The following is a 23,303-nucleotide window of genomic DNA, read 5'->3' on the forward strand; positions in this document are numbered from 1 at the left end:
AACTCATTAAATGTTAGTGTTGTCGGAAGAAGGCGTTGAGTACTTGCTACACGTTGGCAAGGTCTCACATAGCCTCGTGTGTTGTTGTATCTTCAATTAGTGCAGCAATGTTGGTGCCACGGTATCAATTTGTTTCATGTGTCGGCTCTCATGTGGAATGAAATGTTTCACCCATGCTAGCTTGCATGGAAAGAAATTGCAATCTATGATCTATTTCACTACACTTAAGACTGAGTTCTTAGCAAAACTTATCACACCTCCATGAACTTTGATTGAAACTATAGATATCTTTTGAGTGTACATATCCCAGTATCCTCCTAAGCAAAATAATGTGGAGATTACTTAATAACAAGAACTCTTAATAAATTGCTACAGAAAGCATTTTTTGCCTCTATCTAAAATACTATTGATTTCAATTTATTATTAGGGCAAAAAGATCCTAAACTGATTTCGATAAGCAATGCCCTGAAGTAATCCACACCATATATTTGAGTGCATCCTTTTGTTGGTCAATCTTACCTTATATATAGTGATTGGGCCATAAAGAAGACATTTAATTGTAAACACTGATTCAAAAAAAAATAACTAATTGCACTCCACAAGGTGGAAGAACAAGTTCTCATATTCCTTGTGATTATATGGCTTAGAACTCCTTGATTGTTGTTTGTTTCTGGTAGGAATCTCCAAGTGCAACTTGGGGATCCTCATAGTTTACAAAGACAAGATAAACCCATGAAAGGATGGGCTTAACCTTTTAGACCCAAAATTGATAATATGGTGCATAGTGGAAGCTATCTTCCGTGGGAACAATAGGTAAGTCAATGTCACATGGAGGAAGAAGTATTGACATTAGAGGATAGTCTATGAAATTTGACAATGACATAGAATTGTCAAAAAGTGATGTAGGATCATAGGACATACATCCTTTTCACGTGTGAGAGTACTCAAACAAGATATAGTGATTGGTTTGGGAGTTGGGACTAAGTTTGTCACATTCAAGTCTAAGAACATGAGAAAAGTATAGACAACCAAAACTCTAAATGGCAAGGAAAAATTGATTTGTGAAGATAAAGATATAAGAATGGAGTATTACCATAAATACAAAAGAAAAAATGTGAAAGATAGCATGAGGTGAGAACACATTTCCATATTATTGTTTAGTGTATGCACGCATATGAAACATCATAGTATGTGTGTGTGCAAAATGACTGGTTTTTGCATTAGGCAACACAATTCTGCTCAAAGGTAAAAGAATAGGTATTTTGTTGGATGATATTTCTGAAGTAATGAAACAAGCAAAGACAAACTTTATGGGCTTAAGCGCTTATCAATGCGTAGAATTTTGATAAAACTAGGCGATTGGGTCTTTATTTGAGAACTAAAATTTTTAAATGCATCAATGACTTATAAACAAATTTTCAATAATTAAACATATGTTCTAGAAGAATAGTTATCGATAAAGGTTATAAAATGATCAAAACATGCATAGTTTTTTATAAGGATTGGGGCTCAAATACTAGAGTGAACTAGCTTAAGTGGAGAAGAATTATAGTTATAACTAGTAGACGGAAACAACTTATAATGATTCTTGCTAAGTTTGCATCCATCACACTAGAACTTGGTCAATGATGAAGTGACAAACTCCTAAAATGGCAATGACACAGATAAGGAGTGATACTAGTGGTAGTAAGAGCACTAGAGAAAGGTTGAATGCCTAGGTAGTAAACTCTATTAGATTAATGACCACCGTCACTTGTTGTCTTCATTTGCACAGATCCTCAAATATACAATGTGTAGAAGACAAAAAAAATAAGCACAACTTTATCTTAGATCAATTTGAGTGTCTGCAAAGAACTTTGTCCTTTGATAGGAATGTAAGAGCCTTGGATTTTGTCATGGGAGTAATACCAAAAATGAAGGTAGAAACAGTCAAATGCTTGAAATTATTCATATTTGAATGAATTGATAGCAACTATCCTGGACATTGAGAAGAGTAAAAGGATTATGATGTGGAACTAGTTTACATAGTGACCTATCATGGTCCAAGCAATGATTAAATGGGTTGTTGATGTGACAACAATGAACACATGTAGGGTTTGAGTTATATCTATGTCCCCGACTGCATCCTCAAACTCCACGTCATTGTCAAATAGCATGAGCTACAAGTTCAAATGGAGACGAGGAGCTCAGGAGATGACAATTGAAAGAGCATGGGTAACATAAAGAACTTAATAAGACAAGTGTGAGTGGACAACACTAAAGGAATTGTAAGGCAAAAGAAAATTGATTAATTGAAATATTTCTTGTTGACTCTGTATAATTGTGAGATCCTTGGAGGTTGTATATAGCAAATTCACCCAACTTCTCACAAAGCAATGACGTAATCATGAACTAAATGATAATCATGTTTTATATTAAAAATATTTGTGTAAACCCAATATTATTGTCTTGAAAACCAGTACATTCAATACTTACTCAGGTCACTCAAGTTGGATAAGTATTGACAATGGTAAGTTTAAATAAGCAACACCCTAAGGGACATAAAAAACATTTTACGAGTCAAGATCTAAGATTGAGATCTTCAATTCAAATATGACGAAAGGAGGTGAAGAAGGGAGGGGGTTGTCTATTGTGGTTGTAGTAAGAAATTGTTGGTTGATAGCTGAGGCTAGAGAAGGGGAGGTTGAATAGCATACTGCTTGTTTGTCTATAGTTATGATTAGTACCTAGCCAAAAGAAGCAATATACAAAAATAAAGCACAAACAAGATAAAGATCAAGGTTAAGATGGAAACCTTTATGTGGGTTGGATCCATCGCTTCTACTCCACTATCTATGACTCTTCAAAGAGTCACTCTTAGAAAATCATTAAAAAAGAATTCCTTCTTGGACACCTTCTGAAGGTGAAGATACTTCTTATAATTTCCTCTTACAAAAGAACACTTGGCACAAAGAATAAAAACAAAAATAGACCAAGTAAAATCACAAGATTGGTGAGACAATAACAAGAGTATAAACACTTTTCAATAGATTTTGTATTGTTCCTTTGTCCCATATTTATAGGCTATTAACCAACCTTCATTTATTCTCCCAGCATGAATACAATGAACTGCTTCAAGCTTCTAGTTGATCATCATGATCATACCAACTTTAATGGTAGCTCCAGTCAACTAAGTCTGCCATCAGTCCCATCTTATTGAAACTTTTAGACCAGAAATTGTTGTACCAGAGTCTAGCAAGAACAATCGACTAATGGCGACTGATGACAAATTCAGTTGGCTCTTCTAACACCAGCACCAGTAGACTAAGTAATTGACTTCTTCCAAATATATATGACCGGAAATATTTTGTTGCCTTTTCAATTTACTTAAGTCGATTGACCAAACAATTCAAGTCTCAATATACTAAAAGTTAAATTCAAGTCTTCGAGACTTTACGTGCCAAGAAGCGTTACGTTCAGGTCTTTCTGCCAAGCATCCAATTAAGCCTAACTTGCAAGAACTTCAATTGTCAAATATTGGGTCACCCTTAACCTGTGGTAATTCATTGCACCTATAATACTAACATAAGTTTTTGCCTAAATATCAAAACTTCATGCTTAAGGGCGTGATTGCATAAAAAACAAAAAACTAGAATTTTGCAATAATAAGGTTAGAGGTGACAAAAGATGACACAATCTATTTACACAACAATATCCAACCACCGACCCATAATTTTGTACATTGGATTTGAGGTAATCATGTTTGTGTTACAAACGGATTGACCCACAAATAAATGGGTTAAGTCAGGTCGAAGAACCCGTTTATAAATATATTAATATTTAATTAGTTATTCCACAAAGAGGTGTTGGCTATAGGATCCCCCTATTATATCCTAATTATATTTAATAAATTTTATCATCTTTTATCATTACTAACCAAGTCTTGTTTAGTTTCTCTCTTCCTCAATTAATGTGTATTTGGCACAAACTCACATCACCAATTAGTACATTTATTGGTTGCTTAAGTATATGCACATATCATCTTAAACACATCTCTCAAAATTCCTCAGTGCAACCCTAAGTTTCTCTCGAATGTTCTCATTTTTATCCTGTGCATCCTCGTATGTCCCCACATTCATTTTACCATCCTCATCTATGTGACTCTCATCTTCTGCTTGCGTGCCCGATCCATAGCCCAACATCCAGCTCCATACAACATAGCAAGTCTAACCGTTATTTTATAAAATTTCCTTTTTATGCTTTAGAGATACCTTACAATCACAAAGAACACCTAACGTTCTCCTCTATTTCAATCATATCACTTGTATCCTATATAAAACATTTCTATCAACCCCTCAATCGTTTTACAAAAATAACCTTAAATATTTAAAACTCTTAGTTACAAATAACTCATTATCTCTTATCTTAACAATTATTTTGGTATGTCTAATATTATTAAACTTAAAGTTCATATATTCTATCTTTACTTTATTAAGTCAAAAACCTTTTACTTCCAACATTTTCTACCAAGATTTGAACTAAGCTTTAACTCCTTCACTTGTCTCATCAACTAAAACAATGTTATCTGCAAACAACATGCATCATGGTAACCTATCTTAGATATGTCCAGTGAATTCATTCACGACTAGTGTAAAAAAATATGAACTTAGAGTTGATCCTTAAACCCTATCTTTATAGGAAACACTCCCGTTAATCGTCTTGGAGCCTTCCACTCTTGATATTATATCCTCATACATATCCTGAATTCTTCTAATATATGTTACACTAACACCTTTCTTTTCTAGAATTTTTCACAAAATTTTCCGCATGCGCCATAAGTTTTTTCTAGATTCATGAATACCATATGTAAAGAGGTCATGCCATTAAACTCTTTTATATAAATCATGTCACATGACCCGTTTAGAATCCATGTAACATATTTAATTAAATGGGTCATAAATTGATCATAAACAATTTGTGAGAGTCAAATTTTGATTCATTTATTAAACAACACAAGTTTAGTTGAAATTAAATGGGTTGAGACTCAATGAGATACACCCATTTACGACTCGCTAGTTCAAATTGTCACCCTTAAGGGAAAGAGACCGAATTATGATAGGGGTGTTGCAGTTAGGGAGCAATCCTACAAAAGGGGGTTTTACACAACTACGGGAAGATGAAGCTTATAGGAGAGCGCTTGTGGTGGCTATATATACAAGGAAGAATGGATCACATAGGAGGGTACATGCAGAAAGAGGAGTTGGCTTCCATGGATACAGTGAGGAATATGGAGCAGTAGAGGAGCTAGGGAGGCTTTGATACTAAGAATAGATTTTGTGATTAGAATCCATGGGTATATATATAACTTCTAGGTCAAACTTTTTATCCAAATATTAAGAAAGAGATTTGCTCTATGATCTACTATTTATAGCAAAAGTGACACAGTGTATAAACAAAAAAAAAATGGAAAAAGTATATTAACTAATAACTGAAGAACTAAAATTTGCATATGAACAACAGGATCATATTACCTGGGTGGTCAAAGTTATATTCGTGTACATGATTTACCTCGTCATCAGTCAAATCATAATAAAAAGACTCCTGCCATATGATGCACATATAAGATCAGTCTCCATGAAAGTTATGTATAATATCCAACACACACACACACACACATATATATATGGACCGACCTCTTTTTTTTCAAAGAAAACAAGAGGAACATTTCATTCAAATAAAGAATATGCAACAGATATAAATCTTGCAAACAAAAACATGGTATTAAATAATTACGGTGAACAAATATAATCTTCATATGCAACTCTTATAAGTACGGTATCATCAATGCTTTATACTTTTCTCAATATGAAGGACCAATTCTGAGATTCAGAACAGGTGCCACTGCAATCAAAATGATATAGCTACCAGATGCAACTTTTTAATGAAATTTGTTCTAAGGACAAAAATAAAATGTAAATTTTTTAAGTTTGTTAACCTTAAACAATAAATCGTAAGCTGGTTTGGTAGTGCAGTATTACATGACTAGTGAAATGAGACAAGAATCTCTAGGTTTAAATAAAAGTCAAAGGATAATTCTTGTAATGAGGACACATGCTGCAAGCACACAGAACATATCAAAAAGGTTGTTCTATGTTGAATGTTCAACTAAATCTGCAAGGAAAACATTTCCTAATTATAAAATTCCACAACAAAAAGGGCAAACAAAATTATAAGTAACAACTACCCCTACCTGATTCACAACAACAACCCTTTGATCACAGAGTTGCTCAATTATCATATCACAGACAGCTGTCTTTCCAGCAGCTGCTCCACCAGCAACACCTGTTCATAATAGAAATATATACTGTAGATGAGATGGATAAATATTATATTATCATTCACCAAATAAAATTAAAATAGATAGAATAGCTTTATTCCTAACTAATTCAGAAGCTCATCTATCATTTTTAAGAACATCACTAACTGACTACTAAAAAATTAACCTATTATATCAAACATTCCCCCTCAAATGGCCTCAAATAGGAGCGTATATATTAATTACGTCCAAGTTCTCTCAGAGATGATTATTATCTTCGCTCTATGTACACGGTCCTCATAATTGCAGTACAGGCTTTCACAATTGCAAGTCAAATATACAAACCATATCTTCTCAACTACTTCAGGTTGCACCATGTCTTCTCAGCATTATTAATCTCTACTTAACACAATTGCAGTAATAAAACTAATAGCTAATATTGAAAACATAATTCTAAATATATTGAGACTAGCAAGTATACCAAATTTACAATGTAAATGTAAAATCACAATAAAACTGCATACACACACGTAGAGGGGGCTACCTTGGAGAAAGAATCCTAAAAAAGCCTTTCCATATTTAACATGGTATCAGAGAGTAATTAAGATTCCTCACTCACTGTTGTCCTTGCATACGCGTGGACATCTCTAGCACACAATTTTCTTTTGCAATTTCATCTTGCACAAGAGAAATCTGTGGTTTATCCTCTTGATCATGTCTCTCTACAGCAAGCAAGCAAGAAGCAGCTCCATTTGCTAATACACAGCCATCTAGGACATCCTAACTTCAAAAATCTTCATAACATAATTTCTAGCCTCTGAAGTCTAGAGAGTCTTGAGTGTGAATCTTGCCAATTAACATCTTCAATGCTTATTCCTTAGTAGAATCAGAAACTGTGCCTCTGCACCTTTCTCCTCAATCCGTTATGATGATTTAGGTCCTAGTAGTTTTCCTTTGCATTTTAGGTATTTTGACGTTTCCTTTGATGCTACACATGCATGGCATGACTTTCCATCATGAAAAAATAGTTTGAAATCTTCTCTTTTTGCTCTACCTTTTGTGTTGGCATTAAAAAAAAGTGCTCAACTTGTATTCATGTATTGAAAAGTAACAATGTCAAGGCAGACATCTTGCACCATTTTCTCTTCTTTAACACATTTCAGCCTTTCCTTTTGAGTCAAGGATTTTGTCATCAAAAATCTTTCTCTCATACACCTTATGTTATGACCAGTTTGGCAAGTGGAATGATTATTGGAGTAGAGCACTTGGAGAATGTGTTGTTCCTAGCAAACTTCTAGGACATCAGAGGCAGGAACGAATCAAAACACAAACTGAACAGAGTGTGATTAGACCATGGTTGCATAATGTCTTAGATGGATTAAATATATACTTTAAAACAACTATGTATCTTTTGATAGAATTAGTTGAATTCTTCATAAGAAATCCATTGTTAAGCATGCTCAATGTCGAGCAAATATGAAATAAGTGATCAAGATGGAAGCTCCTCACCTTGAGTCAAATTTTACCATGAAACAAAACCATCAGGTTAATAATGTGGGATATTGGTCAAAGAACACAAAAAATGTTGGTAAGTAGACATTGTATTGCATAATAGAGTAGGAACCCTCTAATATTTGTGTGGTTTGAGGATAAACCAAGGGGTAGCTGGTGAGCCTATTGCAACTTGGTCTAAAGAGGGCAGGAAGTGATCACCGAGGCATAGTGTTTAAACAAGGTGCGGCTCTTGGCAATCTTCAACGATGTTGACGGGTGGGGTGGGGGGTGGACAAATCAAAACAACATTAACGTAGGGAAAACATGACTGAGCAATGGGTGTACAATGTCTTAAATGGAATAAATGTGCACTCTAAAACAATGAGGTGTCTTTTGGTAAAATTGTTCGACATCTTATTATGAATTTCATAGTTTTGTGGACTTGCCTGCTTGGTGTGAAGCAATTCTGTAATAACCCAATGGAAAGCTACACACTTTAGAGTTGAATTTTACCATGAGTCAAATTGTAAGGCCGATACTATAGAATATCAGTTAAAGAAGACAATATGACACCGAGCAGAATATGTATATTATTCTGGAACGTGAAGTTATTGAGGGATTAACAAGAAAATAAGAGAAAAGTAACATAGAAAAAAGGAATAGCCTAAATTAGGCTTAAACCTCTTATGAAATCAAGAGCGCAAAGAAAAAGAGATGTAGCCGTAACGTGGCTTCAGCGAAACTAATTGATTCAATATTAAAATAACTTGTCCTAAACATTATCTAAGCATAGGTTTATATATCTCTCAAAACCTTTAAAAAAATCTAAACGGAGAAAATAACGAACTAGACTTATTCTCTAAGATTTAGGATAAATTAACTAACAAGACTTATTCCTTAAAATTTAGGATAAATTAACTAACAAGGCTTCGTTCCTTAAGATTTAGAACAAAATTAAATATAATTAAAAAAAATAAACTAAACTTAATTAACGGATAAATACTTAAAAAACTCAATTTGGATCCCCTCCTGCATTAGTCGTCTGGAGTTGAAGAGAACTCGTCCTCGAGTTTAGGATGGGTGTATCCGGGTCCAAAGAACAATGACTTAGGTGTTTTAAAATAAAAACATCAGAAATTTTTTTAAATGACTAGGAAGTCGCAACCTGTAGGCATTATCATTAATCTTTTCTAGTATCTGACAAGGTCCAATCTTCCGATTTTTGAGCTTGTTGTATTCACCAATAGGGAAACGATCATGAGTTAATACAGCCCAAGTCAGATCACCAACATCAAAAAGAACGTGACGTCGATGTCGATCTGCCATGATCTTGTACTCGGTGTTGCTTTCTTGAATAGCCTGCTTAACCTACTCATGAATGACCCGAAGATACTCGGCCATCTCCTCAGCCTTAGAGTTAGCTTGTCCTGGACGTGAAATAGGGACTAAACCCAGAACCCCGATGGGTTTCGTCCATAAACAACGTCGAAAGGACTCAAATCAGTGGTCCTGTTCTTTGCGCTGTTGTATGCGAATTCTGCTTGAGGTAAAACCAGATCCCATTGCTTCGGTTTGGTTCCTGTGAGACATCTCAGAAGATTTCCTAAGTCGCGGTTCGCTAACTCAGTCTGACCATCGGTCTGAGGGTGATAGGGGCTACTGAAGTTTAGATTCAACCCTAACTTTCCCTATAAAATCTTCCAAAATTTACTGACAAATCTAGTATCATGATATGAAGTAATAGTTTGAGGAATACTGTGTAAACGCACAATTTCTTTGAAGAAGAGGGTGGTAATCTGAACAACATCCATGGTTTTTCTGCATGCCACAAACTGAGCCATCTTGGAGAATCATCCACCATAATTAGAATAGAATCAGCGGTCCGTTCGGTGCGGGGTAAACCCAATACGAAATTCATGCTAATCTCACACCAAGGAGCTTCAGGAATTGGTAAGGTAGTATACAAACCAGCACTAGTGAGAGTTCCCTTACATTGCTCTTGAAATATCTTGCTGAAGGAGGGATTAGCAACATACATATCTAAGAAAGATCTAAAGCCGGCAACCCTAATGCTCATGGTAGTAAGTAGGGAAGAATGGCGGCTTAGAGCATCTGCAACACGATTGAGACTCCTAGATTGATGCTTCAGCGTGAAGGTGAACTCCTGCAAGTAGTTTACCCACTTAGCGTGTCGACTACTTAACTTGTAGTCGTTGATGTACTTTAAAGCCTCATAATCAGTGAACAAGATAAATTCCTTTTGCAAAAGATAATGACACCAATGCTTCAAGGATTGCACAATAACGTAGAATTCTAGGTCATTGGTAGAGTAATTTTTCTTGGCACCATATAGTTTCTCGCTGAAGAAGGCAATAGGGTGTCCTGATTGACTTAGAACACCACCAATGTCAATGCTAGATGCGTCACAGTTTACTTTGAATAGTTTGTCGAACTTTGGAAGTACTAGAACAGGTGTTTCAGTCATCTTTTGCTTCACCAGTTGAACACTAGTCGTAGCTGCTTCAGTCCACTTGAACTCACGCCCCTTGAGACACTTAGTGATAGGAGGAGCTAAAATTCTAGATGAATCGGCGATAGAAAGAGGCCAATCAATGCAAGGTTTAAAATCTCGATCAGTGTCGAGGTTTCGGTTCCAGACCGGAACGATACAGTTTTGGTACCGTATCGTCCTGTGCCAATACGGTTTCGATATATATATAATTTAAAAATAAGTTGTATACTAATTTTACGTAACTTGATAATATATCTTTATCAAAATTGTTAATTTAACGTATTTCTTAGGCATAAAAAGTATGTTAATATTCATGATTCCAAATCCCAAATTGATTCTAACATTAAAAAAATTATTTATAATAATTATTTAAATTAACATAAAAATCCTAATTTATATATAATAATTATATAATTTATTTATTTATTCATTTATATAATTACAGTTTATAAATATTCTAAATAATATATACTAAATATTATAGTATATATATATATATATATATCAATTTTTTATCAATTTTTAATATTATTTTAGATATTTTTATAAATTTTAATCTATTTTTAATTATAAAAAAATTAAAGTATGATTTTTAAATTATATAACTATATATTATATAAATTATCTTTTTTAACTTTATTTTTTTATATTTTTAATAAAAATAATAAAATTATATATTATAATTATATTAATTAATTAACAATTTATTTACTTAATTACTAATGTATATAATATATAATTATAATTTATATAATAATTAATTAGAAATTATATATATTAATGATTTTAATTAAAACTTTTAATAAATCCATCTTTTCCTCGTATTCACGATTCACGATTTGCCTCCTCCCCCTTCACAATTATTTCTTGTCATCGCCACGCCGCTGCCTTGCCTCACCACTAATCTCTCGCCGGTGGCCTCGCCAAGCCCAATGTTTCCAGGTAAGTCTTGATTCCTTCTCCCTTCCCCCTTCTCCCTTCTTTCTTTTGTTATGCGCACATGACGTGATGATGACGCACCCGAAATTGTTGCCCTAACTATGTCGATGTCGGTAAAGTGTCGGAACGGTAAAAATCGTTTGTCTCAGACAACACGGTTCAAGATTTCATTCCTTGAATCCATGAAAACTTCGAACGTCGTGAATGATTTTTGGCTGCAGTCACTCTAAGATTACATCTATCTTTGATGGATCTGCATGAACACCATCGGTAGACACTATAAATCCAAGAAACGAAACTGAGGTCGTGAAGAAAGAACACTTCCTGTTGTTGATGTACAAGTGTTCTGCCTTTAGCTTCTCAAAAACAATGCAGAGGTGATCAAGGTGCAAAGCCCCTGTCGGACTATAAATGAGGATGTCATCAAAGTATACAACTATGAATCTTCCCATGAAAGGTCGTAAGACCTGATGCATGAATCTCATGGACGTGTTGGGTGTATTGGGCAATCCAAAAGACATGATCATCCACTCGTACAACTCATGTTGTGTCTTGAAGGGGTTAGGCGGTCTTCAATTCATCTCCGGGCTTGATTTGAATCTGGTGGTATTTACTCCTAAGATCGATCTTGGAGAAGATCTTTGAACCAGAAAGTTGATCCAACATGTCATCTAAGCGAGGAATCGGAAATCTATACTTCACTATGATTTTGTTGATGGCTCTGCCATTAATACACATGCGCCATGAACTATTTTTCTTTGGTACGAGTAAAGCAAGGACTGCACAAGGGCTCATACTCTCACGAATATAGCCTCGTCTCAATAGTTCCACAACTTGTCATTATAGTTCTTCAGCATCCTTAGGGCTAAAGACGATATGCCGATCGGTTAGGTAAGATTGACCCCGGAACGAGGTTGTTGAATGTCTCTCATAGGGAAAGTCCCAAAGGAAAGTTTTCGGCCATCCAATCAGCAAAGTCGGATAGGAATTATTGCACCTCGGTAGATCTGAATCTAGGTCTATTTCATCGCTTTTGTAAGGAAGCAAAGCATAGACCATGTCTTCGTGCTTCATCTTGTTCAAAAATCTAGACATAGAAAGTAGTGTAGGGTTATTGAGTACCAAATTTGCAGGGGTTCCTTCTTGTCGAGGAGCCCATACGATGTTCCTCCCTTTGATGCTGAGGGTGTAGGTATTCTTCCGTCTATTGTGGATGATGCTACGATTATATTGCCAAGGTCGTCCCAACAATACATGACATGCGTCCATTGACACAACATCACACCATATCGTAATACTTGCTGCCAATAGAAAAAGTTATAAGGCACCTCCTATCTACGATTACCTCGCTCCCTTTGCTCAGCCATGACAACTCGTAGGGTTTTGGATGACGATCCGTCTTCAACTGCAGCTTTTGCACAGCTTCTTCAGATACAATATTTTCACAGCTTCCCTGTCAATTGCAACTTTTGCTATCATAGAATCTACACAAGTTGTTGCTCTGAAAGTTGCAAAGGCATATGCAACTTTAGAAGCATAAGTCACCACAGTGCGTGAGCTTCCAAAGATACCATCTTTCCATAAATTTGTGGGCAATATTTTAACTTCATTCTCCTTGTCTTGAACAAAACCTATGGATGAAGGTTTTTCTCTTCAACTTTTCTGTCGCTTTCAACAGGGAAATTATCAGTGCTCGAAACCTGCAACACGCTGTCACCAACTTCATTGACAACCTCATCCACTTCATCATCGTTATAAATTAGATCACCGAATAATTTGATCTTTTCGTCGTCTTCGCTGCCTCCAGCGATCAAACGATCAAGAGAGTAGAGCTGGTCATACTCGATGTTGTCGAGGTCCGCATCCTCATGGTTGTCTCTGTCGCCGCAAGAGGAAGAAGGGACGAAGAGGCGCTGCGAAGTCGGCATTCTCTCGAAGTTGTAGGTGTAGGACCATTGCGGTCGGCTAGAGGGGCGGTTGAATAGCCCTGTAAAACAAAAACAAAAACACCCTTCTCGAACTCTTAAACTAACACTTGTAAATTAAAGTAGAAAGTAAATCAGAAAAATGAGGCACCGGATTTGACTTGGCTACAACCAAGGAGGTTGTTAATCCAAGGAATGTCGCACTAGTATCTCCTTCGGGCGGAGAAGCCTCTTACAGCAGTGAAAGTGAAAAATAAAGAAACTAATCTAAAACTGAAGCGTACAAGTGTTGGAAATGAATTGCTCTGAGTTGTGTGAAAGTTTCTAGACCAAGGCTATATTTATAGCCTTGGTCGGGGCGCCCTGAGGGTTCCAGGCTCCCTAGGGGGATAAAATTTTATCCCCCAACGTTCAGATCGAGTTTTGACTCAATCTGTGAAAAAGTCAACTCCGGGTGCCCCGGTACGTTCCGGGCGTCCCGGTACATTCCGGGCGCCCCGGAGGGGTCCGGGAGCCCCGGTCAGTTCCGGGCACCCTGGACCCAAAAGTCAACTCCGGTTGACTTATTCGGTCCGGGTCCTCTACTCCGGCTCTGGTCGCCTCGGTTCGGGTCTTCAACTCTGGATCCGCTCGCTTGGGTGATCTCGGACATCCGGAAAAGGGTTCACCCGAACCCAACTTCCAGTCTTCTCGAGTGGGCTTCCGCTCCGGCTTCTCGTCCCTCGGAATCGCCGCGTGTTTCCTTCTCGTCCGCCAACGTACTCATCCGCAGTCTTCGTCCCTCGGACGCACCACGTGCTGTCCTTTTCGCTAGCTGGGTCTCTTGCTCCTCGAGCAGTCTTCCACTCCGGCTTTCGTCCCTCGGAACCATCGCACGCTTCCTTCTTGTTCACCGGTGTACTCTTCCGCAGCGCCTCATCCCTGGACGCACCGTGTGCCGTCCTTCTCGCTAGCTACGTCTTCCACTCGACTACTTGTGCTCCTAAACTCCTGCACACTTAGACACAAGGTTAGAAACACACAGGACCTAACTTAACTTGTTGATCACACCAAAACAACTTTGGGGTTCCAACAATCTCCCCCTTTTTGGTGTGAGCAACCCAAGTTAATTTAGGGTAAAAATAGACATAATATAAACTTAACTATATTTGCAATTAAGTGCAAAAATAAAACAAGTTAAATTTTAGTCTACCTCCCCCTAGACTTTTTGGTCTACCTCCCCCTAAACTTATACTTTTCCTTCTCCCCCTTTGATCACATAAAAAATGGGGTTCTAAGAAAAAATCTAAGGGTAAAAACTTAGAATTTTTTTTTTAGACTTAAAAAATTTGCAATAATTTTCACATAAACAGTCTCTAAGTAAAAACAACTTTCTAAGAAAATTTTCTAAGTGAAATTATAAGTAAAAGAATTTTCACTGTGAAAAAGTCAACTCCGGGCGCCCGGTACGTTCCGGGCGCCCCGGTCAGTTCCGGGCACCCCAGACCCAAAAGTCAACTCCGGTTGACTTATTCGGTCCGGGTCCTCTACTCCAGCTCTGGTCGCCTCGGTCTGGGTCTTCAACTCCGGATCCGCTCGCTTGGGTGATCTCGGACATCCGGAAAAGGGCTCACCGAACCCAACTTCCGGTCTTCTCGAGTGGACTTCCGCTCCGGCTTCTCGTCCCTCGGAATCGCCGCATGTTTCTTTCTCGTCCGCCGGCGTACTCATCCGCAGTCTTCGTCCCTCGGACGCACCACGTGTCGTCCTTCTTGCTAGCTGCGTCTCTTGCTCCTCGAGCAGTCTTCCACTCCAGCTTTCGTCCCTCGAAACCACCGCACGCTTCCTTCTCGTCCACCGGTGTACTCTTCCGCAGCACCTCGTTCCTCGGACACACCGCGTGCCGTCCTTCTCTCTAGCTGCGTCTTCCACTGGACTACCTGTGCTCCTAAGCTTCTGCACACTTAGACACAAGGTTAGAAACACACAGGACCTAACTTAACTTGTTGATCACACCAAAACAACCTTGGGATTCCAACAGTAGGTGGTGGGGTGGTTGATCTCGTATTTCTTGAAACCAAATTTGCGCTTGGACATCTCTTCTTGATTGGAAATTAGGGATTTTCAAAAGGAGAATAAAGGAACTTACAATCTTTACGATCTTGTGCAGCTAGACGCTGAGATAACTTTGTGACTTGTCTCTATAGATATTGAATATCGTCTTGGATGCTACGACCACGGTGTGAGGTTTTCTCAGCCGAAACCTGCCTTTCACGATCATGACCACGTCCACGATGACCCTCCATTGAATCTTAATGAGCTCTAATACCAACTGACGCCGAGCAAAATATGTATATTATTCTGAAGTGTGAAGTTAGTGAGGGATTAATAAGAAAATAAGAGAGAAGTAAAAAAAAAAGGAAAAGTCTAAATTAGGCTTAAACCTATTATGAAATCAAAAGCGCAAAGGAAAAGAGATGTAGTTGTAAGTTGTAACATGGCTTAAGCGAAACCAATTGATTCAATATCAAAATAACTTGTCCTAAACATCATCTAAGCAAAGGTTTATATAGCTCTCAAAACCCTAAAAAAATATAAACAGAAAAAATAACCAACTAGACTTATTCCCTAAGATTTAGGATAAATAAACTAACAAGACTCTATTCCCTAATATTTAGGACAAAATTAAATAAAATTAAAAATAAACTAAACTTAATGAACGGATCACTACTTAAAAACTCAATTTGGATCCCCTCCTACGTCACAATACCTTGATGTTGGTGAATACATGGTGTATTACACCTTAATAGTATTACATCTTAATAGCATGATGTTCACAAAGGATGAATAAGCATTTGGTCTAAGACTGCATGAACTTTAACGTGAACTCTATTACTAGGTTCCCATGCAGATTTAGGATGAAGTAATTCTCACATCATGTTATCTCAAGGATAGCATGCTCTTCTATTTTCTTGGTTAAAACTCTTTTTCTATTCTTTTCCTTGGTGATACACTATGTAGTCTTCCACCACATGTATGTGCTTGTACATGTGTTGTCTATATCTTATCTGCGTGGAATAATAAATTGTCCCCAAACTCTATCAAGTGAGTTCCTTGAGTATTCTAGTTTGCAGAAGAGCTACCATTTTATGTACATCGAGCTTTTGTTTAAACCTACATAACATTCTTTGACTACACTCCATTTTTCTATATCTCTGCTACAAACCTAAAATAGGCAAGGGAAAGGCCTCGACTATCATTTTAGGTTTGTAGAAGAAGGAAAAAAAGGCAGCCACGAAGCTCCTGCCAAAGCAGGGTTCGGGGAGGGGTCTTTTTTTTTCTTCTACAGACCAAAAATGATAGTTGAGGCCCTTCCCTTGCCTATTCTTTTTGCAATTCCACCATCTTCTGCTCCCATGCCTATTCTATCTATTCACCATCTTTTGCTGCAAGCAGGCAAGACTCAACCATTACAGGCATATAGCAGACAACTATATTTCAAGCCAGTTATAGTTATTCCATTAAACTCCACTACCCTACTAGAACCTTTTATGGTCTTGATTTATAACGCAGACCTTAACCTTCATATTGTTGCGAGGCAGAATATCCACATAAGTATAGCACTTTACATTCTTTTCCTGATTATATTTGCTATGTTTCCTTATCCCAGAATATTCTGTTCTTTCTGCAATGCATTCTATCAAGAATTGTTAGGCTATCTCAGAGGCTCTATCAGCTCAAAGGTGCCCCTAATTGATAAGATGGCAGCACTGAATTCTAATGGGCATATGAGAACTTGTTAATCTTTCTTTCTAGCGAGTCTATTGTGGATTGCAAATGGGCATGTACTGCATAAACATCCTCTGATGGCTCCATTAATAACACTTATGCTCCATTAGTGGCAAAAAAGTATATATATATATATATATGGTATTGACTAATTGGATATATAGTCTCATATAGCTAAGATTGTCTTCATTTGCTTTTCTTGGCAATTATATCTCAATGGGTGCTACACCAATAAGATACCAAGAAAGATTTTCCTTCATGTTGATCCATACAAGGACTTCTATATAACAACCTATTAGGTCTCTTACTTGGGAGATCTTTTGTACAAGGTGTGGGTATTGACTTTTCTAATTCTTAATGTACATTTGATCTTATATTATATTGACTAGGTTTCCCTCCATAGAATAGGCTTAGAACAACCATATTGGATGGTTCTTATTCTTGTGTGTTATTCTACCATAGGAGACAGAATTCACCACATGGTTGATTCTGCATTTTAGACACAACAGGTTTGAAACTTTAAAGGATGGTTAGAAACGGTGCATACAAAACTTCATTGACTAATGGTTGTTTTGGTGCTGTCTGTTCCAATAATGATGTCATCTTCAGCCCAATAATTGTATCAAAGCTTTATAGTCTCAAGATCTACCCATCAAGCAAATTGATTTCTCAAGAGTTATTTTATGGGTAAGTAAACAAGTAACTGCTTTGTTGGAAATATTGACAAACATTTTATCACCATGGACAAATGAATATTTCAAATTTACATTTACAAATGTAGAAAAGATGAAAGGAAATCCTATGACACAGCAAAAGATCAATAGAATGAATTGCTTCTAAATATTAATGCAAACTAACCTATTACAAAAGGCTCTCTGTCAGTCGCTGAATTTGAGGTTGCCTCCCTGGACTTTTGTGTTGCTAGACCATCCAAATGAAGGCCAGAAAAATGAATACCCTTGTCATTTTTTTCTGCAACTCCATTGACTGAAGTAGAACCCATCTGATGGTTTGAACTATCAAAGCAAAGTATCAGGAAATAATGGATCATAGCAATTGGATAAGAAGAAATAGAAGACTAGATGGGAGGGGGTTGAATAGCGCTTGAGTTAATAAAAAAAAAAACTCTCTTGCACACCATATATAAGAGTTAAGTGCAATGGAAATATTAGAAATATACAACAAGAAAAACAAAGTGTTTTAGTCATTCCTCAAAAACCCTCCTTTCTTTCTTCTTCTCAGAGGTGGATAAACCTCATATAAAACTTTTTACAATCAAAATAAATGCAAAAATCACAACTATATATAATAAGATTAAGGGTTTAAAGGTATAAACCGTACACCCTAAACATGAAACATATAAAAAAAACAATCTGAGAATAATAGCTCCGTTCATGTACTTTAAGACCCCCCCCCCCCCTCCCCCCCTCCCTCCCTCCCTCCCTCCCTCTAGTTATAGCCATCAATCAATGATTGGATAGGCTTCACCAAGTTGTTTTATTTAATGTCATTCGTTACAATTCCCTTGTCAATCCACTAAACATTGATCAAGGGGTTGTTAGCTGTTAGTTGTTGTCTCCAATTGACTCATTAACAATCTAGATTCAGTCAACTTAAACCTCATCAGTCAAATGCCCCGGATAAGATCATCTTCAAACGGTTCTCTTTCGAATTTAAATGGGAACTCAGTTGACCGCCCAGTCGACTTAATCTCCACGGTCAAAAGCCTAGTCAACTCAACTCCAAACAAAAGTATTTTATTCGTGAGTAGTCTAGCTTGAGTTGATTTAGCACACTAATCAATTAGGATCAACCTCCAATCGACTAGATCGACCACTATAATGCTGAAACCATGGTTTAAAATCTCGACCCGTGCCGAGGTTTCAGTCCTGGACTGGAACGATACGGTTTCGGTATCGTATCGCATTATGCCGATATAGTTTTCGATATTTTTTAAATATATAATATATTAATTAAAAATAAAATATTTAACATAAATATTTAAAATATAAAAATAATCTGGAAATAAATACAAAAATAGATAAATAAATAAATATAATATTTTATTTTTTAGAATTAAAATAAATTAATTAGATAATTTTATTAGAGTTTAATAAAGTCTCTTTATATTATCCCTATCATAGCTAGGAGTTGATTAAAACAATCTATCTATGTTTTAATTTAAAAAACCCACCTGACACCAAACTCGCTGTGTGAGAAAGTCGCGCATGTGACTACGCAGCCATAGGGTTCGCACGGCACCTCCGCGCGGTCGTGGGGATTATGCAACCCCTCCGGCAGCCACCTCAGGGGTTGCGCGACCCCTCCAGCGGCGGACACGAGGGTCGCACAACCTCTCCGCTGCAGATGCAGGGGTCGTGTGACCCCTCCGCAACGGCCATGAGGTCACGCGACCCCTCCACAACAGTTGGAGGGTCCCCGACACCTCTCTGTTGCCGCGGGGCCTAGTACCGAGGTCTTGTCGATGGGCGAAATGAGATGTTTCGCCCTTCTCGACTGGTTCGGCATGATATTTTAATCCCCAACTGAAACATTCAGTTTCTTAGTCAAGTCAATGCTTATATAAAATCTACCTAAATCCAAAGTATAGATCACCCAACTCTCACAACTCACTTAATAGTTTACCTTTACAACTTTACTTTATCCACAAATTTATCTCCCATCAAATCGTAAGTCCCTCGGATGCACCAGATCGTAGTATCGTACAACATATTCAATGAAGGGGAGCATTAGCACAATGATAAAATTATTGTAATGTGACTTGGAGATCAAGGGTTCGAGTATCAAGAACAACATCTTGGAAAGCAGGGTAAGGCTGCGTACAATAGAGCTTCTCGACGGCCCCGCATTGGCAGGAGTTTTGTGCACAGGGCTACCTTTATCGTACAACATATTCAATACTATGATGAAGGAATTATGAATCAAAATTTCATTAGATCAATTGAGATCTCAACTCAAATTGTTAGACATAAATCATATGAAATATAAATTTAAACCAAAATTACATAATAAAATAATGAAAAAAAAAACAAAACATTAAAGACAAGTTTAAGATTAATTTGTTGAAGATTAGACAAGGTCTCTTTGAACATTCAGTCAAAAATATGTATCAATCATGATTAGATTGATAGACATAAGCATAAGAAATAAAAAAGTTTAACCAGCATTCCATAATAAAATGATGAATCAAAAGTAATAACTTCAAAAAAAAAAATCAATCAAGCAAACTTTTGTTTAGTCTCCTTCAACATTTGATGAGGGAACACCAAAATCATATGAGAGAATAAAATAATAACAAATAAAATGACCCTTCTTTCATTTACTTTTTGAAGTGATTTTTCTCATATTTTTTATAGTCACAGCACCCTTTTTACCTTTTTCTTTTCTCTCTACCAAGTTCTGAAACTATGTGTCTCTTTCTATTGAAACCTTAGTAACCTAGATAAATTTCGTTAATGTCAAAAGTTCGCCTTGATGTATATGTTATAAAAGCAACTTATTGTAAAGCAATTTGTGAATTTGTACACTATTGCTTCAAGAACCAATTAATGTTCAGTCAAATGAAATTAATATTTTTTAAAAAAAATCTGAATCCGTCCTAGAAAGGCCTACACATAAAAGTTAAAACCATATATAGGCAAAATCAAAGTGCAGAAGGAAGCATCGCATTATAGCTGTCATCAGGGCGGAAATGAAGGAACTTTGGATATCAGGAAAGGAATAAAGTAACCATAGAAACTTTACTTTATGTTTAATAATCTATATAAACTCTCCTGACAGCTAAAGTTAAAAACGACAAAAAGAGCTAACGCCGGACGAAAACACATCACAGGAGAAATAGCGATATTAAGCCAATGCTCCAATTGTTATACGAAAAGGCAACTCCGCACTTCACATTGGACGCCCGGGCTGGAATTTACTGCTTCATAAAATTGCGGGTCTTGCTATAGAACTTTATGTGTATTTCTAAATCTTTTAAATTATCATATTTCTCATCCGAAACCTATAAAAATGCTAAAACGGTCCTTCAGTGAAAATAAATCTGCCAGATCAGTTAATGGGGAAAAGCCACCACCAAATCGCAAAAAAAAAAATGGAAAAATTAGAATCTAATGTCGAGGTATCCTCTAATCCCGAAATAAAAATGGTAAAGATCGAATGAGAAAGGAAAATTCTTAGGAAAGATTTGAGGTAATGTGCCCAATCGATTACCGAAACTTTCGGCCGAGCCGACTCACATCCACCGCAAGATCAGATCCAATGCGATCGGTGAGTGATGAAGAATCGAGCTGTAAACACGAGCGATCGTCAGTTTCCCCCGTCTTCCTCGATCTCAACGAGGCAATGCGATCTGACCCGAAAAAAGAGTCCTCGATCCGATCCCTAGCCGCGTCGCGATGAGCCGAGAGAGAAGGTAGCGGCAGCGGGATTTAAAACAGAGCGGCTAGGAACACCTTGCATGAAACCTCGTCTTCAGCGCAATTACAGGGTTTCCGGATAGTCGAAGCGTAAGAGCATTGCTTTTAGAATACCAGTTGCAGATCGCCAGGTGTCGCGGTCGGCAAAAGAAATGACAGCTGTGGTAAACCGGGGTGGATTGCATCAGGAGCTTTGCAAGACCCCATGCAGCGCTCAAGGACTACCACCATCAAGTAGTTGATTCGAGAATCCGTGCTGTGGCGCCCGCGCACTCAGTTAAATGGGCAAATGCACCCATAAAATACTCGTGCGAGCGCATAATCCGTCGTACATCGCACTCGCCGACCGCGCAATCACCGGATGCAGAGTATTGTAGCTTCTTGCGTCTTCGGGGAGGTTGCCCGATGCCACGTCGGTTAGGTAGCGGATGCGATGAGGACGTGGCGCCAACCCAGATGGGCCCTAAGGGGTGGGTGAATTGGGGCCGGGAGGTGGGTGAATCCGGCGTGCGGATCCAGTAGTGCGGGCGTTCAAAGCCGGGCGACGAACTTGAACTGGATGGCAGCGCGCGTTGACTCTATCAGCGAAGCCTGGGCCACGTCGGTGCCCTACTGTATTCGCGGTGTTGGAAACGTACTTCCCGTCAGTTTGTTTATTCGTGAATTTCGTAGGATAAAAAAAATCAGAAGGCCCATGTTTTACTATCCCATTATTTTTCTCATTTTATCTATAATCTAATTGCATTATTGTTTTACTATGCGTTAAAAAAAATTAAGTCTCTGGACGGTAGCCTAACGGAACACATGGGACACAGATTCTCTGATAAAAAAAAAAACAAAATCAGAGATAAATTATTCATAATTATAATTAGATCATCATCATAATTCGATCATAATTGATTGTGATCCTTTCTTATACTCATCATTCCTTCATATTATAATTTAGATTAGGACGAATGATCAAAAACCACTGGTGATAGAAAAATAGTCAGGTAATCTGGCGCAAAGCAGGGGACAACCTCAAGGTGCCCTCCAGCCACCCGTCCCAATCCAAACTATAACTTAGGAGGGTGATGAACCTAATAAGGGATCGCAACCAATTGCGGTCAAGTGGCCATGATCAAGCTGTAATTGCAAATGGTTTATTCCCTGATCTACCTTTTTGTGAACTAGGAGATCTGGGCTCATGTTGTCCCGGGTGATATAACAGAGTGATCCTGTCCGAAAGCTGAGTCGGATGAAGGCGGGTCTCGATGTACTGGGGGTTGACGGAAAGTCGCTGCTGCGTCTGATCTATCTGGCACCCTATGAAAGGATTCACACGGGCGAATGACGAAGGGTGATGACCAGGATGATGATGCTAGGGTTCTGCACACACTCAGACGAGCCCCCGGGTCGTTAGAGACCAGAAACCAGGAAAAAAGTCCTCGGGTCAGGCCCTCCGACGCTCAAGTCAGGTACTTTTTCTCCAGAAACACAGAGAAATGATGAAAAGTAAAAAAAACAGTAAGAAATGACGAGTGAGCGTACCTACGTAAGGGGCAAAGCATCCCTTTTTATACTGCAACGGATGATTCTGGGGTCTGACCGGTGTCAGGGAATGTCGGCTGTCAAGCTTTGTCTAGCGGTGAATGACACGCGGCATCTTCTCATAGGCCGGCGGCAGGACCAAAGGGGTAATGAGCCCCGACTATTGGCATTTTCCCTGACACTCTGATTATTCTCTGACAGACAGTTACGATTCCCTTGCTTGCTTGTCATGTAGTGCCTGGTATCCTTCGCTCATGACTGCTAAATTAGGACCTTGCACTTGCTAAACCCGATCTGATATCGCCTCCTGACCCGTGTTCGGTTCTGATTATCCCGACTCCAAAGTTGTACATCTGACTCTATCCAACCCGACCTGTATGCCTGCATCCAATTCTACTTAT

General features: G+C 37.9%; 1 protein-coding gene across 1 annotated transcript in view; it reads right to left on the bottom strand.

The window, feature by feature from the left end:
* LOC122010395 (uridine kinase-like protein 3) overlaps window positions 1-21,434 on the bottom strand; it is a 58,981-nt gene extending 37,547 nt beyond the window's left edge. Inside the window, exons 1-4 of the mRNA XM_042566913.1 lie at window positions 21,167-21,434; window positions 17,792-17,949; window positions 6,230-6,321; window positions 5,511-5,580 (exon numbers count right to left, since the gene is read on the bottom strand). Of these exons, the coding sequence (XP_042422847.1) occupies window positions 5,511-5,580; window positions 6,230-6,321; window positions 17,792-17,936 (307 nt within the window). The 5' untranslated portion in view covers window positions 17,937-17,949; window positions 21,167-21,434. The remainder of the gene's footprint in view (window positions 1-5,510; window positions 5,581-6,229; window positions 6,322-17,791; window positions 17,950-21,166) is intronic.
* Window positions 21,435-23,303: the final 1,869 nt, after the last annotated feature.

Source organism: Zingiber officinale, chromosome 8A, assembly GCF_018446385.1.
Source record: "Zingiber officinale cultivar Zhangliang chromosome 8A, Zo_v1.1, whole genome shotgun sequence".
Classification (NCBI taxonomy): domain Eukaryota; kingdom Viridiplantae; phylum Streptophyta; class Magnoliopsida; order Zingiberales; family Zingiberaceae; genus Zingiber; species Zingiber officinale.